This window comes from Pituophis catenifer, unplaced genomic scaffold (genome assembly GCF_029215685.1).
Source record: "Pituophis catenifer annectens isolate HBS135680 unplaced genomic scaffold, rPitCat1.0.hap2 SCAF_6, whole genome shotgun sequence".
Taxonomy (NCBI): Eukaryota; Metazoa; Chordata; class Lepidosauria; order Squamata; family Colubridae; genus Pituophis; species Pituophis catenifer.
Genome location: NW_027256886.1, coordinates 55,946,962 through 55,971,725, shown reverse-complemented (window position 1 = coordinate 55,971,725; position 24,764 = coordinate 55,946,962). Strand labels below are relative to the sequence as shown.

The following is a 24,764-nucleotide window of genomic DNA, read 5'->3' as shown; positions in this document are numbered from 1 at the left end:
TGATGGACTAGCCGGTAAAAATACATAAAAAATAACATATGGAGCTCAGATTGAACTGTAGTCCTTGGTGATCTCTAGCTTGGATGCTTGTTCCCAGCTGTTTCTTACATAACTATATAATATCATCAGTGCTATTGACTGTGGAATTTGTTCCTTGTTTACATAGAGTAGCTTGTATGGGTAGAAATGAAGTGTTTTCCTTAGTAGATCCTTGATTATGATATTACTTTCTGCTTGATTGTTTTTCTGGTGTTAATCCCTGCTTATCTGGGTGTAGGCTATGGAGAAGATGTATTCTAGTCTCTTTTAGCTTTTTATTGTCTATTTTGAATTGTAGCTCAGAGAGCACCAAGGACTCCACAAAGAATACAAAGTACACAGTAAGAATAGCTGAAGTATTACCTTCAACACTTAACCTATTGAAAAATTACTTTATTCAGCAATACAATACCACTAAACATAGTTGGATAGTTGGTCAAAATCTACTGTTTTCTGTACCAGCACAGAGATAATATAAACAGTCCAGTGCCTGCTTGTAGCATGAAATCCAGCTCATGTCTCTATTTAATGGTCAATTTCATCAGGAATAACTGTTAGAATAATGTCCTCATTTCCTCTGCGTACTACCATACTGAGTGTACTGTCTTTTTTGATAATGTCACTGACATCATTGGCAGAAATTATTGGTTGCCCATTAATGCTTATAATCACATCATTTTCTTTCAGGCCTCCTCTGAAAATAAATGAGAAAAAAGTATTAGCCTAATAAAAGACTCACACCTGCTTTCTATATCAAGATACTTCAAGATATGGGAATCATAATTCAATCCAAGAGACTACTATTTGGCCAATCTAGTATATTGTATGCTTACTTTGTGAAAAGAAAGGAAGTTTCCAGTGACATTAGACAAAACAAGTGTGAACATGCATCCCTTGATAAAGAATCCATGATTATGTACCTCTCACTGTAAAGTTTTGCCCAGAATAAAGAAAGAGCTGATATAATAATAATTAATAATAATTAATTTGCATGCACTACATGCAACATATATAAGGATGTTATTTTTGCCTATTTCTTCCTACTATAGCATCTTTATTGCCTTGTTGGTCCAACTCTCTCACTACATAAGCACAAAACAATATGAGAGCCTTTGTAGTATATATTTAGATTCCTGTAACAGACTCCAGAAAGAGCCAACTGGTACAAAATGCAGCTAATAACTAATGCACAATTGTATGAGCTTATCATTTTATGTATGAGATAGATTAAAAATTAAATTTGAAACTGGGCCTATTTATAAAGGTCCACTTTCTGAGGCATACTGGAAAGAACTTTTATCAATTCCAAATTATGAAATGTGTTTTCTTCAGAACTAATATTGATTTCATCTCTATATGTTTCTAATGGTGGTTTTAAAATAGTCAGGTTCATTTTTAATCTCTGCTATTAACCGTCTTGAGGTTAATTGTTGAAAGACAGCATAAAAGCAACATAAATATTTAATAAGAAAATAGTCAGATTTTGGGACATTGATTTAAAATTGAAATAATAATTGTTCTATACACTTGTCTAATTGTTATTTAATTTATCTAATATATAATTGTTAAATTAGAGAGGAGGTTAGTACTTCAGTGATCATTTTTAAGAAGAAAAATATATTCAATTTCCATTTTTTAGAACATTTTAAACATTGCCATGAAATAAACCTTACATGATATCTAACAATTGCAACCTTCATTGCTTTCTTTTACAAACTTTTCTTCTGACTGAGAAATTAAAGTTAGACCTCTAGAGCAAGAGTAAATCTATCCATCAAGCTTCACTATGTTCATGTTGGTGGCACTGAAGCTAATGAGAAAAGTTCAGCATTCTTTCCCCACCTCATCTTGTCCTGTCTTGTAGACGAACTCCAGCTATGCCTTATGGAAAGACAAACCCACTTAACAGGCGGAGACATGAACCAACCCCCAAGCACAGCTATTTTATGTAGCCACAAAGCTTTCATAAGGTTTGCTCATGCAAAGAGAAATACCTGACACAAGCAGTTCTTTCAAAAGAAGCATTTTTCAGGAATTATTAATTTCTTGACAGCCTACCATTTACAGTGCTCAGGGAGATCATTAGTATGAAATGAAGAAAATGAAGAAACTTCATCCTTGCTGTAGGTATGACAGCTCCAGAAAAATTAGTTTAATAAGGAGTACACATTCATTAAACATTAATATTAGTAGGGTAAATTGTGATAATACTTTCAAGCTATGTCTGAAGCTGAGAAGACTATAAAGAAGAAATGAACAGTTCTCTTTGAAGAATTAAGCCTTTGAAGAAATAAGTACAGAGATTACCTGAATAGTAATATGTTTTATGTGTCAAAAGGATGTTCATATGACTGCCATATACCCATATACATCTTTCAGTTCCGTTCTATTCTATTCAAGTTGCAAATTAGTTGTGACTCTGGTGCTGCCCAGGATCCTTTTGAAGTCAGGCAACACCAAAAATGAATTAAAGTAATAAAATTCAGAACTCTGGGTTCTGGTTAGTCTTGCCTTATATTTCACACAGAACCATCTAACTCAGGGGTGGGGAACAATAGCCCTTTTATGACTTGTGGTCTTTAACTCCCAGAATTCCTGAGTCACCCATAATGGCTCAGGAATTCTGGGACTTCCGGTTGACGTCGTTGCGAGAACGGCTGGAAAATAGCGGGCTCCACCGAACCTTGCGAAATCCAGCCGGCAACTGCTGTCAGGAGACCCTACGGGGTCCAAGCTGCCTTGTAGGGGCAGCAAAGAAGTGGACCACGAGGAACTCACAATTTCCTCATTAGATCTGAAGCAAGCTCTCCTGAGCGGCAGCAGGGACTATGGGCATTTTTGGCTAGTCACAAGCTGGGACAACCGGGGCCACAAGATTTGTGCTGGAGCGGTCCGTGGACAGCGTATTGAAACTGGGTGGGATAAACTCCAACTCTTACTTTAAAGACTTAACTTAAGTACAAGAATTTTTCAAAATACTCCAAGAGTTAAGGAAACAGTGACTAGATACATGGAGAAGATTAAAAGATTTTTGACATACTGTTTAATGTTGGAATTTGGAGTAGGAGAGCCATCTACTGGAAGAAGGGAGCATTACAGCGGGAGAATTTTCAATGAAAGTGTATTACTGTATTTTTTGGAGTACAAGACGCTTTGGGGTATAAAACGCACATTAGTTTTTGGGGAGGAAAACAAGGGAAAAAAATTCTGCCTCTGCCTACCAGCATCTATTGGTTATAAATTTATAAGATTATAAATTTAGGGGATCTGGAGGTATAACTATGGGATTGACTAAATCTTATTAATAATTGGTTCTGTTGAAGTTTTTAAATACTAAGACGTTAGAACCATATTGAATAATTTTTATCAAATTGTTACAAAATGGACTATCAAGAGATAATAGCGGGATATGAAGAAATAATTTTGATGCTCAAAAGTATGCATTAAACTATAAAGAACAAAAAGGAAACAAGGGGCTTGTCTAAAGATAAAGAAATGAGTATAGAAGCTTCTCAACAACTGGGGGAAAAGATGAAAAAAATGGCAACACTTTTTTAATCATAACATTGGGGATCCAGTAGGTTTTCTGAAATATCTCACAGAGCATTCTGTTGATGTTAATTCCTTGTTTGTTTATTTATTTTATCAAGGTGTTTATCAAAACACCTTGATAAGCACTTTGATAAGCACAAAACAAGAATTCTTTAACTTACATCTCAGCTGGTGTGTCTGGAATTACTTCAATAATAAAGGCTCCAGAATTAACATCAGGGAAATCTTCATAGCGTTCCCTAAGTTCTTTAGCTTTACTAGAGAAAACAAAACACATGAATTGATTATTTAGTGAGAACATAATGATATGATCAAAAGATTTATAAAAGGAACAGCTATGTTTATATGCATCAGAAATAATTAAGTCATTTAGCTTCTGAAACATTAACAAATCTATTAAGGCATAAACAAAATAAGAGACAGGATTCTTTCACTTCTTTACTGGAATAAACATTGCTGTCCATGAAATAAAAATATCTTTTGCTCACAATATGGTACAATATTTTATCTAGAAGTTCATTACTGACTCACACTAAGAAATTTTGTTTCATTTTTTAATACCAGGCCCATTTTACAAATGGGCCTGATATTAAGCATCAGGATTCTGAGTTCAGGAGTGCCTGTAATCAAGAATGTTGTAGTTTTAAAACCTACCCCTGACTGAGAGACATCATTCGAATGCCAATGTATTTTTTCTTAGTTACAGCTTTTCCTGTTTCAAAAAGAAGGGGGAAAAAAAGAGGAAAAATTTGTATTATTCCCCCTCATCTAAAACAAATAAACAAAAAATTCTAATATACTACAGATTATGATTTGATAATGATTTGACCGATTTAACAGAATAACAGACTAAACTAAGTTGGAAGGGACTTTGGAAGTCTTCTAGTCCAACCCCTGCTCAAATAGGAAACCCCACACCACTTCAGACACGATTGTCCCATCTCTTCTTAAAAATAGATTCTCCACAATTTCTTCACAACTTCTGGAAGCAAGTCCTTCCACTGATTAATTGTTCTAAATGTCAGGAAATTGACTGTATCACCTTGACTGTATCACCTTACAGGTAGTTATAACCATTTGTATAGTGACCAGTTGAAGTTATAACTACATTGAAAAAAGTGACTTATGACGGTCCTCTTACTTATGACTATTGCAGCATCCCAAAGATGGTCATGTGATCAAACCTTGGGTGCTTGGCAACCAGCATCTGTTTATGATGATTGCAGCATCCTGACATTGTGTCTATCTTCCTAGTTGGCTTCTGACAAAGTTGATGGGGGAAGCTGGTTTCATTACAATGTGTGATTCACTTAACAATTTGCAGTGAGTTACTTAACTGTGGTAAAAAAAGATTATAAAACTGAGCGTGATTTATTTAATAACTACCTTGCTTAGCAACAGAAATTCTGGTCCCAATTATGTTTATAAGTCAATATACTATCTGTATATACACATTATATAATAATATGTGCTTTCTTGTCCTCATTTTTGCAGTAATCATTACATGCATTTTTCCTCATATCCAGTCTTTTTCATTTTATCATTGCACAATGTATAATTTTTCAAATATAATTGGCACAGTTTGTAATATAATTCCTTTCACTCTGTTCCAAGCAGATTTCACATTCTCTTTGCTTACATCAAATTTCTACTCATTCCATTTCTTTTCCTATAGACATTTTATTATCATTATATTATTACTGCACTTCAGGTGCCCCTGATGGGAAGCAGGGAACAGTATGCTGACTTTAAGGCCATCTTCAGATTAAAAATACCCAGTTTGCATAGAATAGTATGACCATGCTTGCAGTATATAAATATGATTAAGCAAACAAATCTGAACTTAATTAATGTTTGTAACATATTACAAAAGACTGATCACTCTTGAATGTGGTCAGGATATGACTAAAGCTGGTAATCTAGCCTACTCTATTTTACAAAAAAGCATAAAAGCTTCTATTGATCAAAGCAGTGATGGGCTATGAAATGCACCTTTGATATTAATGGATACATCTAATAAAAAGGTAAGATATAAAATCTTAATGCTACCTCACATAAACAGTACAATAAAAACCAGGACACTAATAAGGAACAGATGATATGGTTTCTTCAATGATATACTGGCTTATTAAGTGGGCAGAAACTTACCTTTCAAAATTCAAGCCAGTTGACTTCTACCTTTGTCTCCCTACTATTGCATATAGTATAGTACAATACCTTTGGATTGTCGGTCATGTGATTCAGTGAGAAATTTTTTAATTTTGTCTGATGGTATTGCAAAGGAGATTCCAGCAGTGACCTTCAGAGTATTAATACCAATCACTTCCCCATCCTGTAGTAATGTGAATAGTTAAGTAAGCATAAACTCTTCAAACAAAGGCTCCAATTCCTATTCTGCAAATTGAACTAGTACTCTTATCTGTGATTTATTTGTCATATAGCATCTATAGAATCTAAACTGATTTTCAACTAGACACTGAATATTGCCTTCATAATAAAATCTAGCTTTATTTCCAATTTGGGTACAACTGGATGGCAATATCCTTAAACTTTTTCATGCCAACTTACTGCAGTCACAAAATGGACTATATAATCAATGCACATTCAAATATGTACATAGTACAAGTTTGAATGCTGAACACCAAAGACAATACATAGAATTGAGAATGAGTGATTAAATAAATACAAAATCTATTACTTGTGGGGGACATGGAAAAGAGTATTATCATTTATAAAGTCCCAAACCTCAATGTTTTAAGTAAAAAAAAAAAAATACTTACCAGGTTCACCAAAGGTCCTCCAGAATTCCCATACTGTAAAATTTAGGAAGAAAATACCTTTTAATTTTCCATTTACACTGATTTAGAAATATATTTGCTACCTAATGCATTCCAGAAATGATGTTCACATTTACTTATTCACAAATTTTCTTAAAGGGAAGTAAATAGTCAAACTTAAATGGAATAAATCTAAGAGAAGGTCCTTCCAGACAAATTAACTTGTACAACTTCTGTTTGAAAGGCAATGTTTAACTTATGATCCATTTAGATATTATGTGGTAAAAAAACATAAAACTGAGAGTTGGTGGTAAACCCAGGGTCATGGGAAGACTATACAGTATAATTCTGTACTGTTACAGAATTAATGTAACAGTTAATTAATGTACAATAATTATAAAAATCCTTATGCCAAATCACTAATCCAAAATATAAAGATGAGCTGAGCTTTAACAGATCTTTCCAGCACTGCCAATAATCAGTGCATTGCTCTATGACAAATCATGCTAAACTATGACACATACATAGTCATAAAAGGATTAACACCCCACACGAAATCAATACCTTAAATAAAAGGAAAATAAAATAAAAGTGACTGATTTGAAAGGTATGTCAGGACACCAGAGACCCAACGAAATAGTGTGATAGGCCAAATGAAGTTCTTCTTGTTCATCAAATCTTGAGAAGCTATGCAGGGTCAGAAGTGGTTATTATTGGATGAGAAGTCACAAAAAATAAGAGTGCCGTAGGTTAAAATGGAAAGCAAAGACAAAGAAACATCCCCAGAAAAGCCAGTGGTTCTATATGCTTTTAATATAGAAGTATGCATTTAATGTAAGAGATTTATAAAAGGTGTCCTACATTGATAATGGCATCTGTTTGGATGTAGTCCATATCAGAATTTCTAAGTCCCAACTCTTTGCCTCCTCGCTGGGTAGTGCTAACAATCCCAGTAGTGACTGTATTTTGGAGAGAAAATGGACTTCCAATTGCAACCACAAATTCACCAGGCCGTAACTCTGCTGAACGTCCAAGGAGGAGGACTGGAAGCTTCCTCTGCAAGATATGGGGGAAAAACCAACATAAAGCAATAGGATCACAGGCATGGAAGCAGAGCTTGGTTGATTTAGACCTAGTGGCAAGTGAACCTAAACCCACAGTAAGAAAAAAAGCAAATAACTTCAAACTTGTGAATGTAAAACGGATGGATGGGAATGGAGACTGACAAATACAATATAAAACCCTCTTTTAAGTCTTATTTTTTTGTTGCAGCCTTGAACCAAAAACCATTATCGATAGAGATACATGCACAAATGAGGCAAAATTATGAGTACAGAGAATTGAGAATGGGGGATATACATACAGAATGTAATCATAACTCTTTGGAATATTGTTCTGCTGCTATGCCACTGTATTTGGGACTAGGACTGTAGATTGATCAAAAAGTTGGGTTTAGGCATTGTATGATTCTACAAATGATAGCTTGATAATATATTTTGCTCAGAGAAAGAGAATCTACAAACTAAGACTGAACATCAGAGTAAGTGCCCTTCTTAGATAGTAGGTCAGCATTTTTCATCTTACCCCATGATTCTGCCCAATACTTATGCTAAGGAAAAAGAAGAAAACAATAAAAACTAATTTATCTGAGAAATTAAGCAAGCAAAACAAATACATAAAAATTCATATACTGTCCATAATAACAAAATCCAATTGCTGTCCATTTGTCCCATAATGGTCTCAAACAAGTGGCATTTGTCCATTCTTAGAGAATTTGAGCATCCCAAACATACAGTAATATGTATCATTTCTATAGCAGGAAAATTTTGTTTTGGAGATAATTTTGCTAATTTGCCAAAATTAATGTCTGATGAAACCCTGATGAAAGTAGTGCATTTCCTGATACAGACATATTTACACATCCTTGAATTATTTCTGGGAAGAGAAAGGAGATTTGTAATAAACAGTTGATGAGTAATATAACCATTTACAGTTGTGCTGAGTCTTCAAGTCCAGGCCAGCATTGGTAAAATGTTAGTTTGGAGCCAAGAACTGTTCACATTGGTGATTCTGGAGAGATATCCTTCTCTTTTGTGGTATTAAAACAAAATCATCTGCAAAAAATTTCCTCCATCAGCAGAAATTTTAAAATATAGTTTTAGAAGCAAAATATGTAGGATACTGAAAGTTTCCAACAAATATATTTTTAAAAATATACCCTCAAATAATTGTGTATAAGATATTCATTTCCAATGTGTCCTTTATCCTCTATCAGCATGGCAAACATTTCTTGTAAACTAAAAAGCCTTCCCTATATTTTATTAAAATATATCTTATTCAGCTCAGAAAGTAAATCAAACCATGACAAAAATCTAAGGAAGTCTGAGTGCTTTTACATAGGAATTTTAAAGAGGTAGAACTGACTAACAAATAAGCAACATGCTTATTTGCACTACAATTCTTTCTTTAACATTAATTATCTGAAGTGTGATTTAATCATTATCTCCATATAAAAGTGTTCCCAAGCACAGAGTTTCAAAAAGAAAAGATCTGATATGTGTGTTAGACATAAGAAACACAAAACTGTTAATACATGTGCAACTGTCCAAAACTGTTAGCACTACCATCACCCTGACACTGAGAAAAATAGGAAGTAGAATCCATATTTATAAAGCTGATCAGTGCTTAACAGAAATAATCCCTGTGATGTTGCATTCCCAGTTTATCACTCATTTTGCTGCCTGAAATAACAATGTCATCCCACCCTCATTCCTTGTATACTAGTTAACCACTGAATTATTATTATTAACTATTATTCAAGAGTGATAATTTAGGAATATCTTCTTCTATTCTGAAAGCCACAGGCTAACTTTGGGCTAAATTCTTCTCAAGCATCTTGTTTCCTCTCAGTATCTATGAGGCAACTACCCTATTAGGCCCACTCATTGCCAAATTCTGAACTATGGGCCAGATATCCTATTCATATCACTTTTTGTCAATGTAAGGCATAAATCATAAGTGTATATCCAAAGCCTTTGCTAGACTACAGAGTAAAAGAATACGTTCAAACATCATACTCTATTTCTGGGTTTAGACTAAAGTGTCAACTTAGTTACTTCAGGTTGAAAACTATGGTTTATGAATTAGCATAACATATACATGTATAATCCCAAGAAATAGTGGTTGAGGAAACAAATCACAGATAAGCAAGACATATTTTATTAGGTTTTTTTAAAAAAATGTAAAAAAAATATAAAAGCATACTTTTATTTCATGTATGAGTTAATAACATCAACAGATTCTGAATTGTTATTTTTTTACAAAAATGAAATAAATATAGCAAAACCTGCTATCTCCTCATTCTAATGTGACTCAGCTGCATTTTTATTTGCACAGGCAAATGTTCAAGCATTTATTTGGCTAATTAAATGGAACCACCACTTTGTCTTAATCAGTTGACAGATCCTTACTCCAAATTTGTAATAGAAGTAAATCTGTGGTGGTGGTGTTGCTATTGCTGTAAGAAAAGAACACTTTCCTCTGTAGTCTGTATTTTTGAGAGTTTGAGTTCAGATTTGTTTTTAATGTTTTCTCCCTTCATCTTCTTAATCAAGAAGGACAATAAATATCTCAGTACCTATCTGAACTATATAGTTAAAATTTGTATCTTTTAAAATCAGTGCCTGAAATGACATGCCTCCCAGCAATATACAATGGATAAAGAAAAGATTAGATATGCCAAAGACAAATCTCCTGGGCCATGCTGAGTCTAGATGTAGCCTAGGGCAAAACATCATTTCTTCTTCTCAATCTCTTTTTTGGGATCATCTAATAACATTTCCAGTATGGTATCATTCATGCAGGGCTGATGCTGTACACACTGCCAACATTGTTTTAAGTTTGGAAAGACTAATTTACTTTTAACATCATTAATTCCAGTGAAAACATTACTTGCAGACTCAAATACAGAAAAGAACAAAGCAAACCTAGCTTGAGTTTTGAAGCGATACTAATTCCGCTGAGTAACATTTCCCACTAGTGTACAAGAACAAACAGGCTGAAGGAACATCAACTGAATCTTCCTCACAAGCAAAGGCCTAAGAAAGATATATTTGTAAGGCAGAATAATAGAGAAACTTTGTTCAGCAGTCACTGGTTTGAATATAATGTAGATGTCATTCCTATTTACGCTAATGGGAGGAGTGCTGTTGAGATTGTATCCGAAACTGATAGGCTCCCCATGATTTTGAGGCTTGCTAAGATACACTTTTACACAAGAAAAAGGTTGGCGCACCATAGCACTCCTATCATTAATATTAATAGTGCTGCAGGATCCTATGATATTCCTACTATGTTTCCCTGAAAATAAGAACCCTGTTTTATATTTTTTTGAACCCTGAAATAAGCTCTTGGCCTTATTGCCATGCGCTCAAAAGCCTGATTGGGCTTATTATCAGGGAATGTCTTATTTTGGGGGAAACAGAGTAATAAAACAATACCATTTAATAGAAAATTGAAATGTGCGCATTCCAGCAGCAAAGGAACAATATTTATTTATTTATTTATTTATTCGATTTATATGCCGCCCTTTTCCGGACACTCAGGGTGGCTTACAATGTGTTAAGCAATAGCCTTCATACTTTTGTATATACCTGCTTAGTAGGGCTTTCGGCCCCCCCTAAGTGGTGTTCTTTTTTATACAAAGTTAGCTTATTGCCCCCACAATCCGGGTCCTCATTTTACCTACCTTGGAAGGATGGAAGGCTGAGTCATCCTTGAGCCTGGTGAGATTTGAACTCGCAGTAATTGCAGGCAGTTGGCAGCTAAGTGCTACTTAACAGCACTTTAGTCCGCTGCACCACCAAGGCTCTTAAAATATAATTTTTGCAAGGTTATTTTGATATTCAGAGAATAATATCAGAATAGATAGAAACATTCAGAGGCCACTCTATGCAAAACTCTCCTTTTGTACCAATAATACATCCAATCTTCCCATCTCCACTGCAATCAAGATATCCATTTGGCAGTGACTTGCATAAGAGGAAGCTGCAGTAACTTTGGACAGCAATCTCTCTCTGGGCATGGGAGGCCAGCTTTTAGACAGCCCTTTCTATATTAAGGCAGGAACACTGTGTTATTATTTCTTAATGCCAAAAGAAGCAATACACTTCCAACTTTAAATTTTAGAAGCCTGCAATAAATTTTATGGATCGGATTCTAGGGAGTCCTTAATTCTCTTCTATTGGAGATCAGATTCTAAATGTAGAAAAGAAAAAAAAATCCCACTTTAAAGTCGAACAGTGAATAAGGCACCTAAGGAATGTTATGATACATAAGAAAATAATAATTATGCTTAATGAAAGCAGATTTCTCCTAAGAGATTATGGTTTCATGCATTGCCTGAATCCCATGGGTGTGTGGATGGGGCTTTGCTCACTTGTGCAAGCTGCTTCCAGTGCTGGTCCATGGCCTGGAAGTTGGGGACCCTTGCTATAGAGCAGCGGTGTCAAACTCAATTTCATTCAGGGCTGCCATCAGGGTTGTGTTTGACCTTGGGGGGGAGGGGCGCTAGGGGCATGGCCAGCTCGATGTCACTCATGTTGGGGGCGCCTGTGGTGACCCAAGCACTCTGCCAGCAAAAACGGGCTCCCAAGCTCCGTTTTTGGCTGCGACAGCCTTCTGTAACCCTCTGCCAGCAAAAAGGAGTTGCAAGCTCCATTTTCACTGGCAGAGGCACACTGGGCCATCCTTCACTGTTTCCAGGGCAGCCCCTCGGGCCAGATCTAAGCACCCCGCAGGCTGGATTCTGTCCCTGGGCCTTGAGTTTGACACCCATGCTATAGAGGGTGATGATACAGCAAAGGCTGGGTCTAGTTTATCCTGACCATTGTACTTATTCTGCACATTCCTTTAATGATCAGGAATGAAAAGAAATGTGAACTTTTACCCTCCCCATTTCTCCTTTGCCCATCAATCTGTCTGCTCAGTTTATGTAGTTCACTTGGTTTCTCTTGCTCTGTGGTTACTGTTTGGGTGGCAAGAGGGAATATTTTTTCACCCTGTGTACACAGCCGATGGAAATCAGTAAAGCAAACTTTACGTGTTTGTTTACAAGTATGCTAATAAAAGGCAGTTTATGAAGATAAATTAAGTCACATTTCAGAAATGACTTTTACAAAACATTGGAAGTACCCAAAAAGATATAACCAAACCTCAGAAAGTTTAATCCCATGTGTTTACCTTATGGTGCCTTTAAGATATCTAATGAAAGCAGTCTTTGAAGAATAAAGTTATTCCACAGCTTCAGAAGGCAATTTTTCTTTTCTTTATTTGTATATTGTGGTAGTAGTGATTAATTAGTTTTTAAACACATCATAAGACTTAAGGTCTCCTTCAAAGCAAAATCTGTGCAGGAAATGACTGAAGAGAGGGATTGCCAGTAAGTATTAAAGCAGTAACAGTAACAGAGTTGTAAGGGACCTTGGAGGTCATCTAGTCCAACCCCCTGCTCATGCAGAACACCTATACTAGGGTTTCGAACCGCCGAACAATCAACCTTTCTGATTGACAAGCTCAGCGTCGTAGCCACTGAGCATTTGATGAAAGCATTTGACCCTTACTGTCCTATTGTTAATAAGCCTTGCATAAGATAATTTTCTCTTATGTGTATTGAAAAACACACGGTAATCAATGTGGGCATGAGAATTATGGAAGCTGTAACAAGACATCTTGAAGAATGATGTATTGAGAAAGGCCATATTGCATAAATTACGAGTATGCATTTGTTTCCATTCTGCAAACAAACAAGTATTTTTTTTTCCTTTCTGCAATTAGATCCTATTTATTAGTTGACATTGTACTGGATTTTCAATTAATGATGCACATTGGTTAGGTAGTTGGGTAATAAATTAGGTTAGGTAGTTGGGTAATAAATTCATAATAAATTATTATGAAGAGGCAAGACTTCCCTCGACAAATATTCTTTCCCCTCTTTTCGTATATGTGATTGAAGCCTAAAAAGTGAGATTAACTATTGTTTATTGCCACTATTCAACTTTTTAAAGCCAGTCTAAATAAATCATATCTACTTATATATGTTTCAGTAAATCATAGAAATATAACTGCATTAGAATTATTACATAATTCTAGTGTATACGCAAATAAAAAAAATAAAGGAAATTAATGGTTCCAAATTCATCATAGTAAGAAGAGAGCACATAAGCCAAATGCTTACTTGGACTTCTTTTCATAATAAATCATTCAAAACCAGCTATTTCTGTGTATTTAGTTGCCAATATTTTCTTTCATACAATATCTTTATTTATCTGTATATCTTTGGCTGCAGATATACATTGTTATCAGGAATTACGTTAACTTTGAACTGCATGTATATATATAAATACTGATATGGAATAGCTAAACATATATGTAAAGCAGGGGTGAAATCCAATTTTTTTCCCTACTGATTCTGTGGGTGTGGCAGGGGAAGGATATTGCAAAATCTACATTTCCACACCACTCCAAAGGAAGGATACTGCAAAATCTCCATTCCCTAACCTCCTGGGGGAAGGATACTGCAGAATCCCCATTCCCACCCCACTCTGAGGTGGTATTTGCCGGTTCTCCGAACTACTCAAAATTTCTACTACCAGTTCTCCAGAACCTGTTAGAAGCTGGTGGATTTCACCCCTGATGTAAAGTATTTCTTTTCAAAGAAAATAATTTATATCCAAGATTAAAACACTTAATCTACCTAAATTACATGAACAGAAAAGTAAAGCTTCTTTGAAATTGAATTCAATGCCTGGTAACTTTACAAACAAGTTCATGTAGTATTCTTGGCTGCAGTACAGAAATAGTTTGGCACTACTTTGCTCTAGGATATTTTGCCTACAATGCTGATATTACTGGATGTTGCCCAAACAAATACAAACCAGTCTGGGCCTTGCTTAGCTTCTAAATCCAACCTGCTATCAACTTAATAAAAATACAAGCTTATAAAACATTTTTTTTCATTGATACTAATTATCCCCTCCTTATCAATTCAACTAAACCAGGGGTGGGGAACCATGGCCGTTTTATGACTTGTGGACTTCAATTCCCAGGAATTTGGGGAGTTGAAGTCCACAAGTCATAAAGGTGTCATAGTTCCCCATCTCTGAACTAAACCAAGACAGGGTTTTAAAAGCAGAGCAATTTAAGGTACTGAACATTTCTGGGAATTTCTAAGATACAAATAGATAACTCTTTTTATTCTTTCTTATGATTAAATCTGAGTTAAGAAGTTGACAAATCCTTGTCAGGTGTCTAAATCCAGCAATATTTCTGGATGACATATACAGAGGTACTAAACTTTCAGGTTTTCCCTAGATTAGCTGCTAAATTAATAATAAAAAAGACAGTTTGTGGTAAACTGCGAGAATTTCTTAGCTTCGTACTCAAACTATGCACATTTTTTCTATCTTAGAAGATTTAGTGTCGGAGGTTTACTCAATTCCATTTGTTTTGGCCTTTAATCAGCCACAATGGATTCAGAGGACATGAGCTGCATGCCTGATGGCTCTTTATCCAGTTAATTTTTGCTGAAGAAACAGAAAAACTTCATTAAGCTTTGAAATCTGACAAGGACACTCTGCTATCTTTGCACCATTCCACCTCTATCTCTATAAAATAGCAACAGCACAGTCAGTATAACACAATACCATGTACCATGTGAACAATGGTGCAATAAGCAGATATCCCAATAAGCAAACACAAAAATAAAATCATCTAATGTGTGAATCAGGATTTAAAAAAAATATTAAGCGATCCAAAACCTTTTCCTTTTCCTTTGGAAAAGCTTTACTATTTTTTTTAATTTATTTTTTTAAATTTGATTTATATGCCGCCCTTCTCTGGAGACTCAGGGCGGCTTACAATGTGTTATTTGCTCCAAAGCATGAACTTTGCATTAAAGTACAATTCCCATTTAACAAATTTTAGATTTGGTTAAAAGTAAAAAGAATTTTTCTCAATATTTTTATTGTTGTGAGGAGGATTCCCTTAAAATGAAGTAGGGTATATAGGATTGAATGAAGAGCCATTTAGGATTTTTTGTGAAATAAGTGAACAGTGACAAATATTACAAAATAATGAATAGATACTAAGAAATATCAATTGATAATTTCATATTCAACTGATGAGTTATTAATTTGACTAGAGGGATCATTAGGCTCCCTTCCTTATGTTCCTGCTAAGAGTGATGCTTTTGTAGAGAACACTGGCTGCTTCCTTCATTTTCCTGTATCATGGATTTCTAAAAATTATCCTGTCTCTCTTTCTTCAGTAAGCATTTATAAAGATCCTTGATCTTTCTCCACATATAATACAAATCCAGTATTATGGACAGGGGCACCCAGAACTGTCAGAATGATGAAATGGGCATCATGATGTCATAATGCAAGCTTCACATAAATATGGTTAGATATGACATCATGATGCAAGTACAAAAATTCGCATTGATATAATTTGTCATTTGATTCCTTATCTTCTTCTGCTGATGCCCATGGTACAATGTATATTATAGCACAACTTTATGGAAAGTTCAAAGAAATACATTTCTAACTTATGCTGAAGACTTTTCCAAGGGAAAAACAAATTAATAATTAGAAACTAGTTCATTCCATTGCAGTGCATAGCTCAGTTCTTTGGTAATTTTTTTCCTGTTTTTTTGTAAAGCATCCTATTCTTAGTCACCAGTTAAAGAAAAACTTTTATAAGAACATAGCTGTTTTTGAAATGTCAGTATCATGGAATCTTACAGCAAGTTTTCATGTGTTTTAACCCAGATATCTGAAGGATGATGGAAAATATGTTGCAGAAAAAAAAAAGTTAAATGGATATATTCAACAACAATTTGAGCATATTAAAATATTCCAGTTATGGAAAATTATAATAAGACAATGTTTTAATCATACAGCTTTTCAAATTGCTACTGCATATAATTTTAATTCCCTAAAAAGAATAGTACTAACTTCAGAAAAAATTTAAAACAGTATAAAACAGTAAGCAACTCCTTTTTAACATGTAGAATTTTTCATTTAACTATTCAATCATATTTATTTTTTTCTAATATTTCTATTAAAAAGTAAAAAAATATGCCCTTTACAATATAAGGAACTTCTTATTGAACAACGCCCCCAAGCAAGCATTTATATATCCTTTATAAAATTAAAAGGTTTTAAAACCATACAGTATACATATTCTTACTAAGAATACCTTAAAAAATAATGTGAGTATATATAGCTTAGTTTGTATTAGCTAGAATGAAGAATTTCCTGCAGCACATTATTTCCAGAAAAAATGCCTGAAATAATTCAGGAAACAATGCTTAAAAGGAAATTGCTGAACTCAGCTACTGTATGTGTCTATCAACTTATTTCCTCTGTTCATCTTTGCCAAAAGTCGGTCTCACAGAATCTATCATCCCGTGATCTCTGCATAGCCGGAAAAGGTTTTCACTGTAATTTCATTCAGGCATTACTGAAAGCAGAATGTTCACTGTCCATGTGAGCTTTCTATCAAGCTTCATCGGCTTTCTGCCTGTACCCTGATATGTACAGTTGTGCATGTGAGACTTTTTTCCCCCTGCAAACTTTCATGCCAAATGTGCAAATATCTGCAGGAAGTTCCTATCATCTGAATGATGTTAGTGAAGAGCAAGGTTTTGCTAAAGTGGTCACGTGGTATAACAAATATGTGGCCAGAGGGGAGTAGGGTGAATTCCCAGCTTGCCACTTTGATTCACAAGAATGCCTCAAGGCCTCAGATAAGACAATGAATGTGAGTAGTTGCTGCCAATGCTATAATAACAGCCACTTATCTATAAAAGGGAAGTTTGATTGGTAGAAAATACACTGTATTTGCCTTTTGGTAAATGGTTGATTTGTGATAATGCCCACAGCATGCTCTCAAAATTCCAAATGTACTGGGTCCGATTGTGTGTCCATTCCTGCCCTAACCTTTCCTCTCCTTCCCTTTCAAGTTCCAGTGTTGAGCAATTGTATTTTGTGATGTATAGCAAGAATGTATTAGGAATTATGCTGGTGTACTATTCAGTCCTTTACTAATCCCTGTTTTGCTTGAATCCATAGATTATTTCTCATTTTGTGTGGAGGATTCCAAGAATGCTGATTCAAGAGGACCTAGATTTCCAGGCTGAAGTCAGTAGTTCAGGATGTTTTGATGCCACTATGTTAATCCTGGGAACATTATTTGTTCAACAAATACAGCAGATAATAGATTAATAGAATAGTGGCCAAGAAGACAATTAACATTTCTGTGTTATGGTCTATTCTTAGACTCTAATTGATTCTCATGAATTGCAGTTCACTCACTCCAATAGATTCTTTTTCATGACATCCTGCCCTATGCCCTCAGGAAAATGCAAATCAAATACAAATGACTGTATCCAAGTATACCTGTTTAGAGCAGTGCCTAGGCTACTTCTTTATACTCTAAACAATTGAAGCAAAATTGAAATGAGCTAGGAAAATCTATGAAACCTGTCTCCAAAGCAGTAAAATAGATGTTAAACCTATGGCAATTATTCTGCTTATTTTGGGACAGTGGTAATAAGTTTGTTTCCTTTTGAATGGCGTTACAATAATGAATAACATCAAGCTATTATCAAATTCTTTGAATTTTTATTTCAATCTATGTATATCCCTATGAAAATTCTGCATATATGTCCAGTAAGTTTATGCCATGTATCTATAATGTCATTCAGCTTATATAATAATGATCGAGCTGTTTATACTTGCTGAATATTCCTTCAAGATATTCTGGAATAAATATTTGTGTACCTGTATATTCCATTTCCAGAACAATGTAGCAGTGCGGAAATAAAAGCATCTTTTCAATATGCCAAACACATGCATACCAGCAATGCATTAAAAAGCTTTGAAATTGCATGAATTTAATGATAATTCCAGCTCATGAATTTAATGACAAGCCACATGAAAACCAGAATGGTTTAGAAGAAAATCAAATGTTACACTTCAGGCAATTTTAAACCTGTGCCAGAATATGATCTTCAAAGCAAGCGGGTTATATATATTTAATTATGCATTCTGCTTCTCAAGGTCAAATTGTAGAATTAGGACGTATTTGCATAGGAACAGTCTGTTCTCCTACTGGACTTTTGCATCAAAGAACAAAAGGGACAGTCACTGTAGGGATAGAATGTATCTTTTATATTTTAGATGGCCCTATATTAAAAAGCCACAATGCAGTGTTTTGCTTGCCTTGATCTCAGAGAAATAATCTCCTGGTCTAGCAAAAGTCCTTTTGACATATCGACTGAAATACATTCTGAAAGAATATACTTAAATCCAAAATAAGAAATGCATAACCAGGAGGACTACTGTCTGTGTTTCCCTCTTGTCCATGGTCTACTGTTCAAGTATTTCCCATTGTAAATCTGTACAGTAATAACTTCTTAGTTCATCAGATGTGTAATACTTATTTGTTTTGTTTGTAAAATATAACATATCTGGGAGCAGGAGACTTTTAATAAAATAGTTTTATTTTATTAAAATAAAATAAATGGGAAGACTGATTTAAAGCCAGAATAGCAATTACGTGTTTTTCTAACTCCTTAAACCAGGGGTCCCCAAACCCTGATCTATGGACCGGCACCAGGCTGTGCTAACAAGCAAAACCCCATGTGTGGGATGCAGGGAGCACATGAAACCATGCCCCTTCCAGTCCGTGAAAAAATCTCTCTCCGTTGAACCGTTCCCTGGTGCCCAAAAGGTTGGGGGCCTCTATCTTAAACCATTCCTGTTCTAGATGGGGAAAAACAGATAAGAAGGGCCTAAATATTGGTTCTTGAATTTATTTGTATATTTCCTGGTTTTCAGTAAGGGGATATGACTACAGATACAAAGGAAAAGAACTGCTTTTTTAGTATAACTTTTAACAAGAATATGTGGCTATTCTTTAGATAATAGATGCACCAGAATAGGAATAGGAATAGGAATAGGAATAGGAATAGGAATAGGAATAGGAATAGGAATAGGAATAGGAATAGGAATAGAATAGAATAGAATAGAATAGAATAGAATAGAATAGAATAGAATAGAATAGAATAGAATAGAATAGAATAGAATAGAATAGAATTCTTTATTGGCCAAGTGTGATTGGACACACAAGGAATTTGTCTTGGTGCATACACTCTCGGAGTACATAAAAGATACATTCATCAAGAAATATTTTGCTTAACATAAGCTCACCTGAGTATCTATTTTTATTAGTGCAATATCTGCTTTCTCATCGATATCTTTAATTTTAGCGTCATATGTCACACCATTCTTCAGTTCCACTTTCACTCTGTTCTTATTAGTAACCACATGAGCATTTGTAACAATCAATCCATCTTCAGAAACAATGAATCCTGAGCCACTGGCAGCAGGAACTTCCCTTTTTGTAAAAGGCAATCTAAAAGACAACACCAATATCAAAAAGTAAATTAATTTCTGAAGATGACAACATCCGTATGAATCTTTGCTATTTTATATTATTCTGTCAATTTCTGTCATTATTTATATATTCAGCATCTTCAAAACACACAGATCACTATGTTCTAAAGGTGCTTTTTCAAAAGGCAACTGGACTTGGTTTTTCCTTGAAGACATTTTGCTTCTTATCCAAGAAGATTCTTCAGTTCTTCATTCAAAAGCACCTTTGGGACAACCATGACCTGGATGACTGAGAATCTCCATAGACCCAGATCAGTACATTTTTACAAAAGATGAACAGTATTTAAGAGCATCATAAAATGTTAATTCAAAATAATGTTATCTTTAAAATCCATATAATCAGCAGGACCAGCAATGTAGTTTGAATATCTTGTTTACCTGCGAAACAATTCTATATGAACCACAGCGGGTGCTATCTTCTCCACCACATCTGCAATAAAATTGTATTTATACCGCAGACTGTTGGGATCTTCCTGGCCTAGAGAGAAAGAAAGACAGAAAAACACTTGTCATAAAGTATCATCATGACCTAAAGAAAGGCACAAAAAATTATTAATTGCCCATAATAAAAGGAGGAAAAATTTTAATTTCTATGAAGCTGATTAGAAGAAGTATGAAGATTATAAAAAAAAATTTGTAGTAACATTCATGAGAAAAAGTACTATATAGCAGACAGGATAGTCTGCTGTTCAAGCATACTTGCCCAAACAAACTACCAAATATATGAGATTATGATAAAGAGAGGTTTCATTTAAGGAAAAGTCTTTTGCTTTGTAAGTTAACTCTTGATAGATCATAAATCATTTTTAAAATGTACTTTAAAGTTTGGCTATACAGGTAGCCTTTGACTTACCACCTTTCATTTAGCAAGGATTTGAAGCTATAATGGCGCTGAAAAAAGTGACTTACAAATTGTCCTCACACTTACGACCGTCACAGCATCCCCAATCACATGATTAAAATTTAAACACTTGGCAACGAGCACATATTTATGACAGTTGTGGTATTCTGGGGTCATGTGATCATCATTTACCACCTTTTCAGTCAGCTAATGGCAAGCAAAATCAATGGGGAAGTTGGATTGGTTTAACAACTTCATCATTCACTTAACAACATCAGTGATTCATTTAACAATCATGTCACAAAAAGGTTGCAAAATTGGCACAACTCATTTAACAACCACCTTGTTTAACAACATAAATTGTGGTCTCAATTGTATATGTAAGTCAAGGACTACCTGTATAAACACTATGTATGAATTAAGTGCTTCTCCATGCATCATCCTCACCCTCACCTTCTACCCAATATTAATGATAGGCCATTTTTCAGGACTTTGCTACTTAGTGTAATATGCAGCAAAGACATCTCAGTTTACAGCAGCTCCTTATTAGTGAAGGAGTATATGAATCAATATTGGCTATTTGCTTTTATTATGAATTACTTATGCTACTATATAATTGTTACTGATTAAACCAATATTTGCCATTTGCTTCTGATATGATATACTGCTAGAAATAATTTATTAGGAATTAAGCTTTGTTATTGGCTTCTGCTTATATCAGTGTTTCTCAACCTTGGAAGCTTGAAGATGGGTGGACTTAAAACTCCCAGAATCCCCCAGCCAGCTGTTGAAGTCCACCTATCTTCAAGCTTCCAAGGTTGAGAAACACTGGCTTATATTATTGTATACTGTCATAAATTAGTTGTTAGGAACTAATTCTTGCTTAGTAAATTGTAACCTTAATATTGGTTGGCATAATTGCAAAGTTTGTTATCTCACTGCTGTGTCTCGCTTCTATTCTTGGCTTCAAAGCTAGGCACATCCTTGAAAATATAGAAGAAATTGTTACCCAGGAATATCAGGCTCCATAGATAAAGGAACCAGAGTAGGGAATTTTCCTGCCACATAAATTCTTAATCCTGAAAGCATTCTGCCCAATAAACAACTTGGCCAAAGGGGTGGGGGGGTGGGGAATGGACTGCCCCTACACAAGGCTATAGGAATACTCCATAGATAAGGTAGACAGAGACAGGGGCCTGAAAAAATAACACTTTAAAGATCACGTTGGTAACGAACCTTTGTCTCTGATTGGGTAAACTTTGTTTCTATCTGCGTAAAATGTATATAATACTCTGAGCCACTCTCGCAGGAGTGTGGCTATTCCTTACATGCATTTTGCTTGTATGTTTTAGATAGTGTTTTATCACCCAGCTTTTGCTATGGCCATAAATAAAAGCTGTTATTTTTTGCAAGCCTCGTCTTGAGTCTCACTATCTTTGGCATCACAGTGGCTTGGGGAAACTTCTGGGACCTTACATTAGTATAACATTAAAATATATTATATTCCTTCTGAACATTGAGCATAGTTTGCAGGAGTATGCACACTATTTAAATTCAAATATTTTCTGTGTGAAATAGATACTTTTAATTTGAAATTACCTTCATTGGAAGCACCCTGACACTATTTCCGTTTTACTGGAAGCCTTTTTGAACTTGAAATACTTTCAGTAAGATTAAAAAGAGCCAATCTGATCTGTTTTGCATTTGAAATGTTTAGCAATCCTATATGAATCCACAAATTGGCTTCCTTAACAAGACATTTGTGATTACATTTCTGTCCCTTGAGCAAAATTGGGAGAGAAACAATATGTCTTATTGGTGCAGATACAAGGAGCTGTAACTGTTTCTTCTGCCGCTCAAATTGTTTATTGTATTTTCTTAACTTCTCAGTAGACTCTGCATGTTGAGACACTCAGAAACAGGCAATTCTGCTGCCAAATCTATAGTGATTTCCAAAGATTTCCCACATATTTGAAAAGTCTGATACACTGTTAACAAGGCACTTTCAAGGTCTTCTTTCTAGCATGACAAGGGGCAGAAAGTTTTTTTCTGTGAAAAAGCCCAAAAGTATTAAAACTGAAAAAAGAAACAGCAGAAAAAACTACAGATACAATCAAATGGTCTCCCCTATGTTAGATCTCTTAAAGCAATCCAATGGCTTCAATAAATTGTTTATCCTGTGCAAAATAACTTGAACGGGGAAAAAGATGCTTCTTTAGAAAGCTATACTGATTTCCTTGTTCTTTTACTGTGCTGCCAAATCCAATCTATCAATCTTATGAGTAGTGACCGAGTGCCTTCATACCCAGCACATGTAAGAACCCTCCTAGCCTTTGAAAAAACCTAAAATCTCTTTGATGGTATTAATGTTGGTGATGTTCTGTATAAGCATCCAAGTAATGTTGGTAATCAGATCCTTTACATTTTATTTTCATAATATTCCGAAGGACCAGTATCTAGGCATAAAAGTTCAGTCACAATTGCTGTAGAAGATAATTAACAAAATATGTCAACATCCAAAAGCAGCTAAGGATAAAGAAAACTTATCAACTTCTACAAGGCCAGCATTTCTTGCAGCATATAAAGGAAGAGCAGAATGCTCTGATAATGAAAGTTTCATTCATTCTTTTGCTATTTTTCCTTCATTGGAACGTACAAAAATTATTTAAAATATTCACAAGCAGTGAGTTCTCCTACCAGTAAATCCCAATCAAATTAAGCCCAGCTGCCAGACTCTAGGCCAGATCCAGTAGAATAATGTCTCTCATTTCACATAAAGGATATTTGCATGAGAACCTAATACCCATTTAGGAAATTATCCAAACAGTAACCAACACAATACAGGGAGTCCTTGACTTAAAACAGTCTGTTTAGTGACTGTCATGTGTGATCAAAATTCAGATGCTTGGTAACTGAGTCATAGTTATGATGGTTACAGTGTCCTGGGGTCATATGATCACCTTTTGTAACCTTCTGACAAGCAAAGTCAACGGGGAAACCAGATTCACCTACTAACTTAACTATACTGATTCATTTAACAACTGTGGCAAGAAAAATCATAAAGTGGGCAAAACTAACTTAAAAAATGTCTTGCTTAGCAACCGAAATTTTGGGTTCAATTGTGCTCATATGTCAAGGACTACCTGTAGCACAATGTTTGCCGCTGCTGAAGAGATAGCAAATAACAGTCTTATCAAAATCTACGCAAGCACCTGCCCTGTGTTTAACTGCCACAAACACTCTACTGCAAAGCTGTCCAACATTGGTAACTTTAAGACTTGTAGACTTCCTCATGCTGGCTAGGGAATTTTGGAGTTGAAGTCCACAAGTCTTAAAGTTGCCAAGGTTGAACACTCCTGCTTTAAGTATAATACTGAGGAACCTCCAAGTCATCTACTTCAGGTGGCAGCATTCCATTAGAACCATTAGAACCACTAGAATCACACTTCAAGTACTTCTGCCACCAATAGCCTCCCACCGACCAGTCCGCTCCCACAGAGAGGGTCTCTTCAGGGTGCCATCGGCCAAGTTATGTTGGCTGGTGACACCCAGGGGGAGGGCCTTCTCTGTGGGAGCCCCAGTCCTGTGGAATGAACTGCCCCCGGAAATACGTAAGATCTCTGACCTCCGGGTGTTTCGATGTGCACTGAAGACCCTGTTGTTCCACCAGGCCGGGCTATCAACATTATAGTTTTAAATTGGGGTATTTTAAATTTCTGGGGTTTTAATTGAGCCAAATTTATTTAATCATTTTAAATTTTAATTGCTGTTTTGTCTTGTGTTTTTAAATAGGCTGTACACCGCCCTGAGTCCTTCGGGAGAAGGGCGGTATAGAAATAAAATTATTATTATTATTATTATTATTATTCTCTACCTCTTCCTCACTTCATGGACATCAGTTTGATAGACATAACATCCCTCTTTATAGATCTTCAGAGCAATCTCAAAAATGTAAAGCCATAATTGAAGACTCTCTCAGGAAGATACCTGATATTCTGAACTGTTGTCAGAATGGCTGTCAAGTATATGAGGAGG

At 35.2% G+C, this 24,764-nt stretch overlaps 1 protein-coding gene across 1 annotated transcript in view; it reads right to left on the bottom strand.

The window, feature by feature from the left end:
* Positions 1 to 417: 417 nt before the first annotated feature.
* Positions 418 to 24,764, bottom strand: part of HTRA1 (HtrA serine peptidase 1) — a 38,471-nt gene continuing 14,124 nt past the window's right edge. The window contains exons 2-9 of the mRNA XM_070945229.1: positions 20,267 to 20,366; positions 19,643 to 19,847; positions 7,230 to 7,424; positions 6,372 to 6,404; positions 5,809 to 5,923; positions 4,246 to 4,303; positions 3,753 to 3,848; positions 418 to 733 (exon numbers count right to left, since the gene is read on the bottom strand). Of these exons, the coding sequence (XP_070801330.1) occupies positions 565 to 733; positions 3,753 to 3,848; positions 4,246 to 4,303; positions 5,809 to 5,923; positions 6,372 to 6,404; positions 7,230 to 7,424; positions 19,643 to 19,847; positions 20,267 to 20,366 (971 nt within the window). The 3' untranslated portion in view covers positions 418 to 564. The remainder of the gene's footprint in view (positions 734 to 3,752; positions 3,849 to 4,245; positions 4,304 to 5,808; positions 5,924 to 6,371; positions 6,405 to 7,229; positions 7,425 to 19,642; positions 19,848 to 20,266; positions 20,367 to 24,764) is intronic.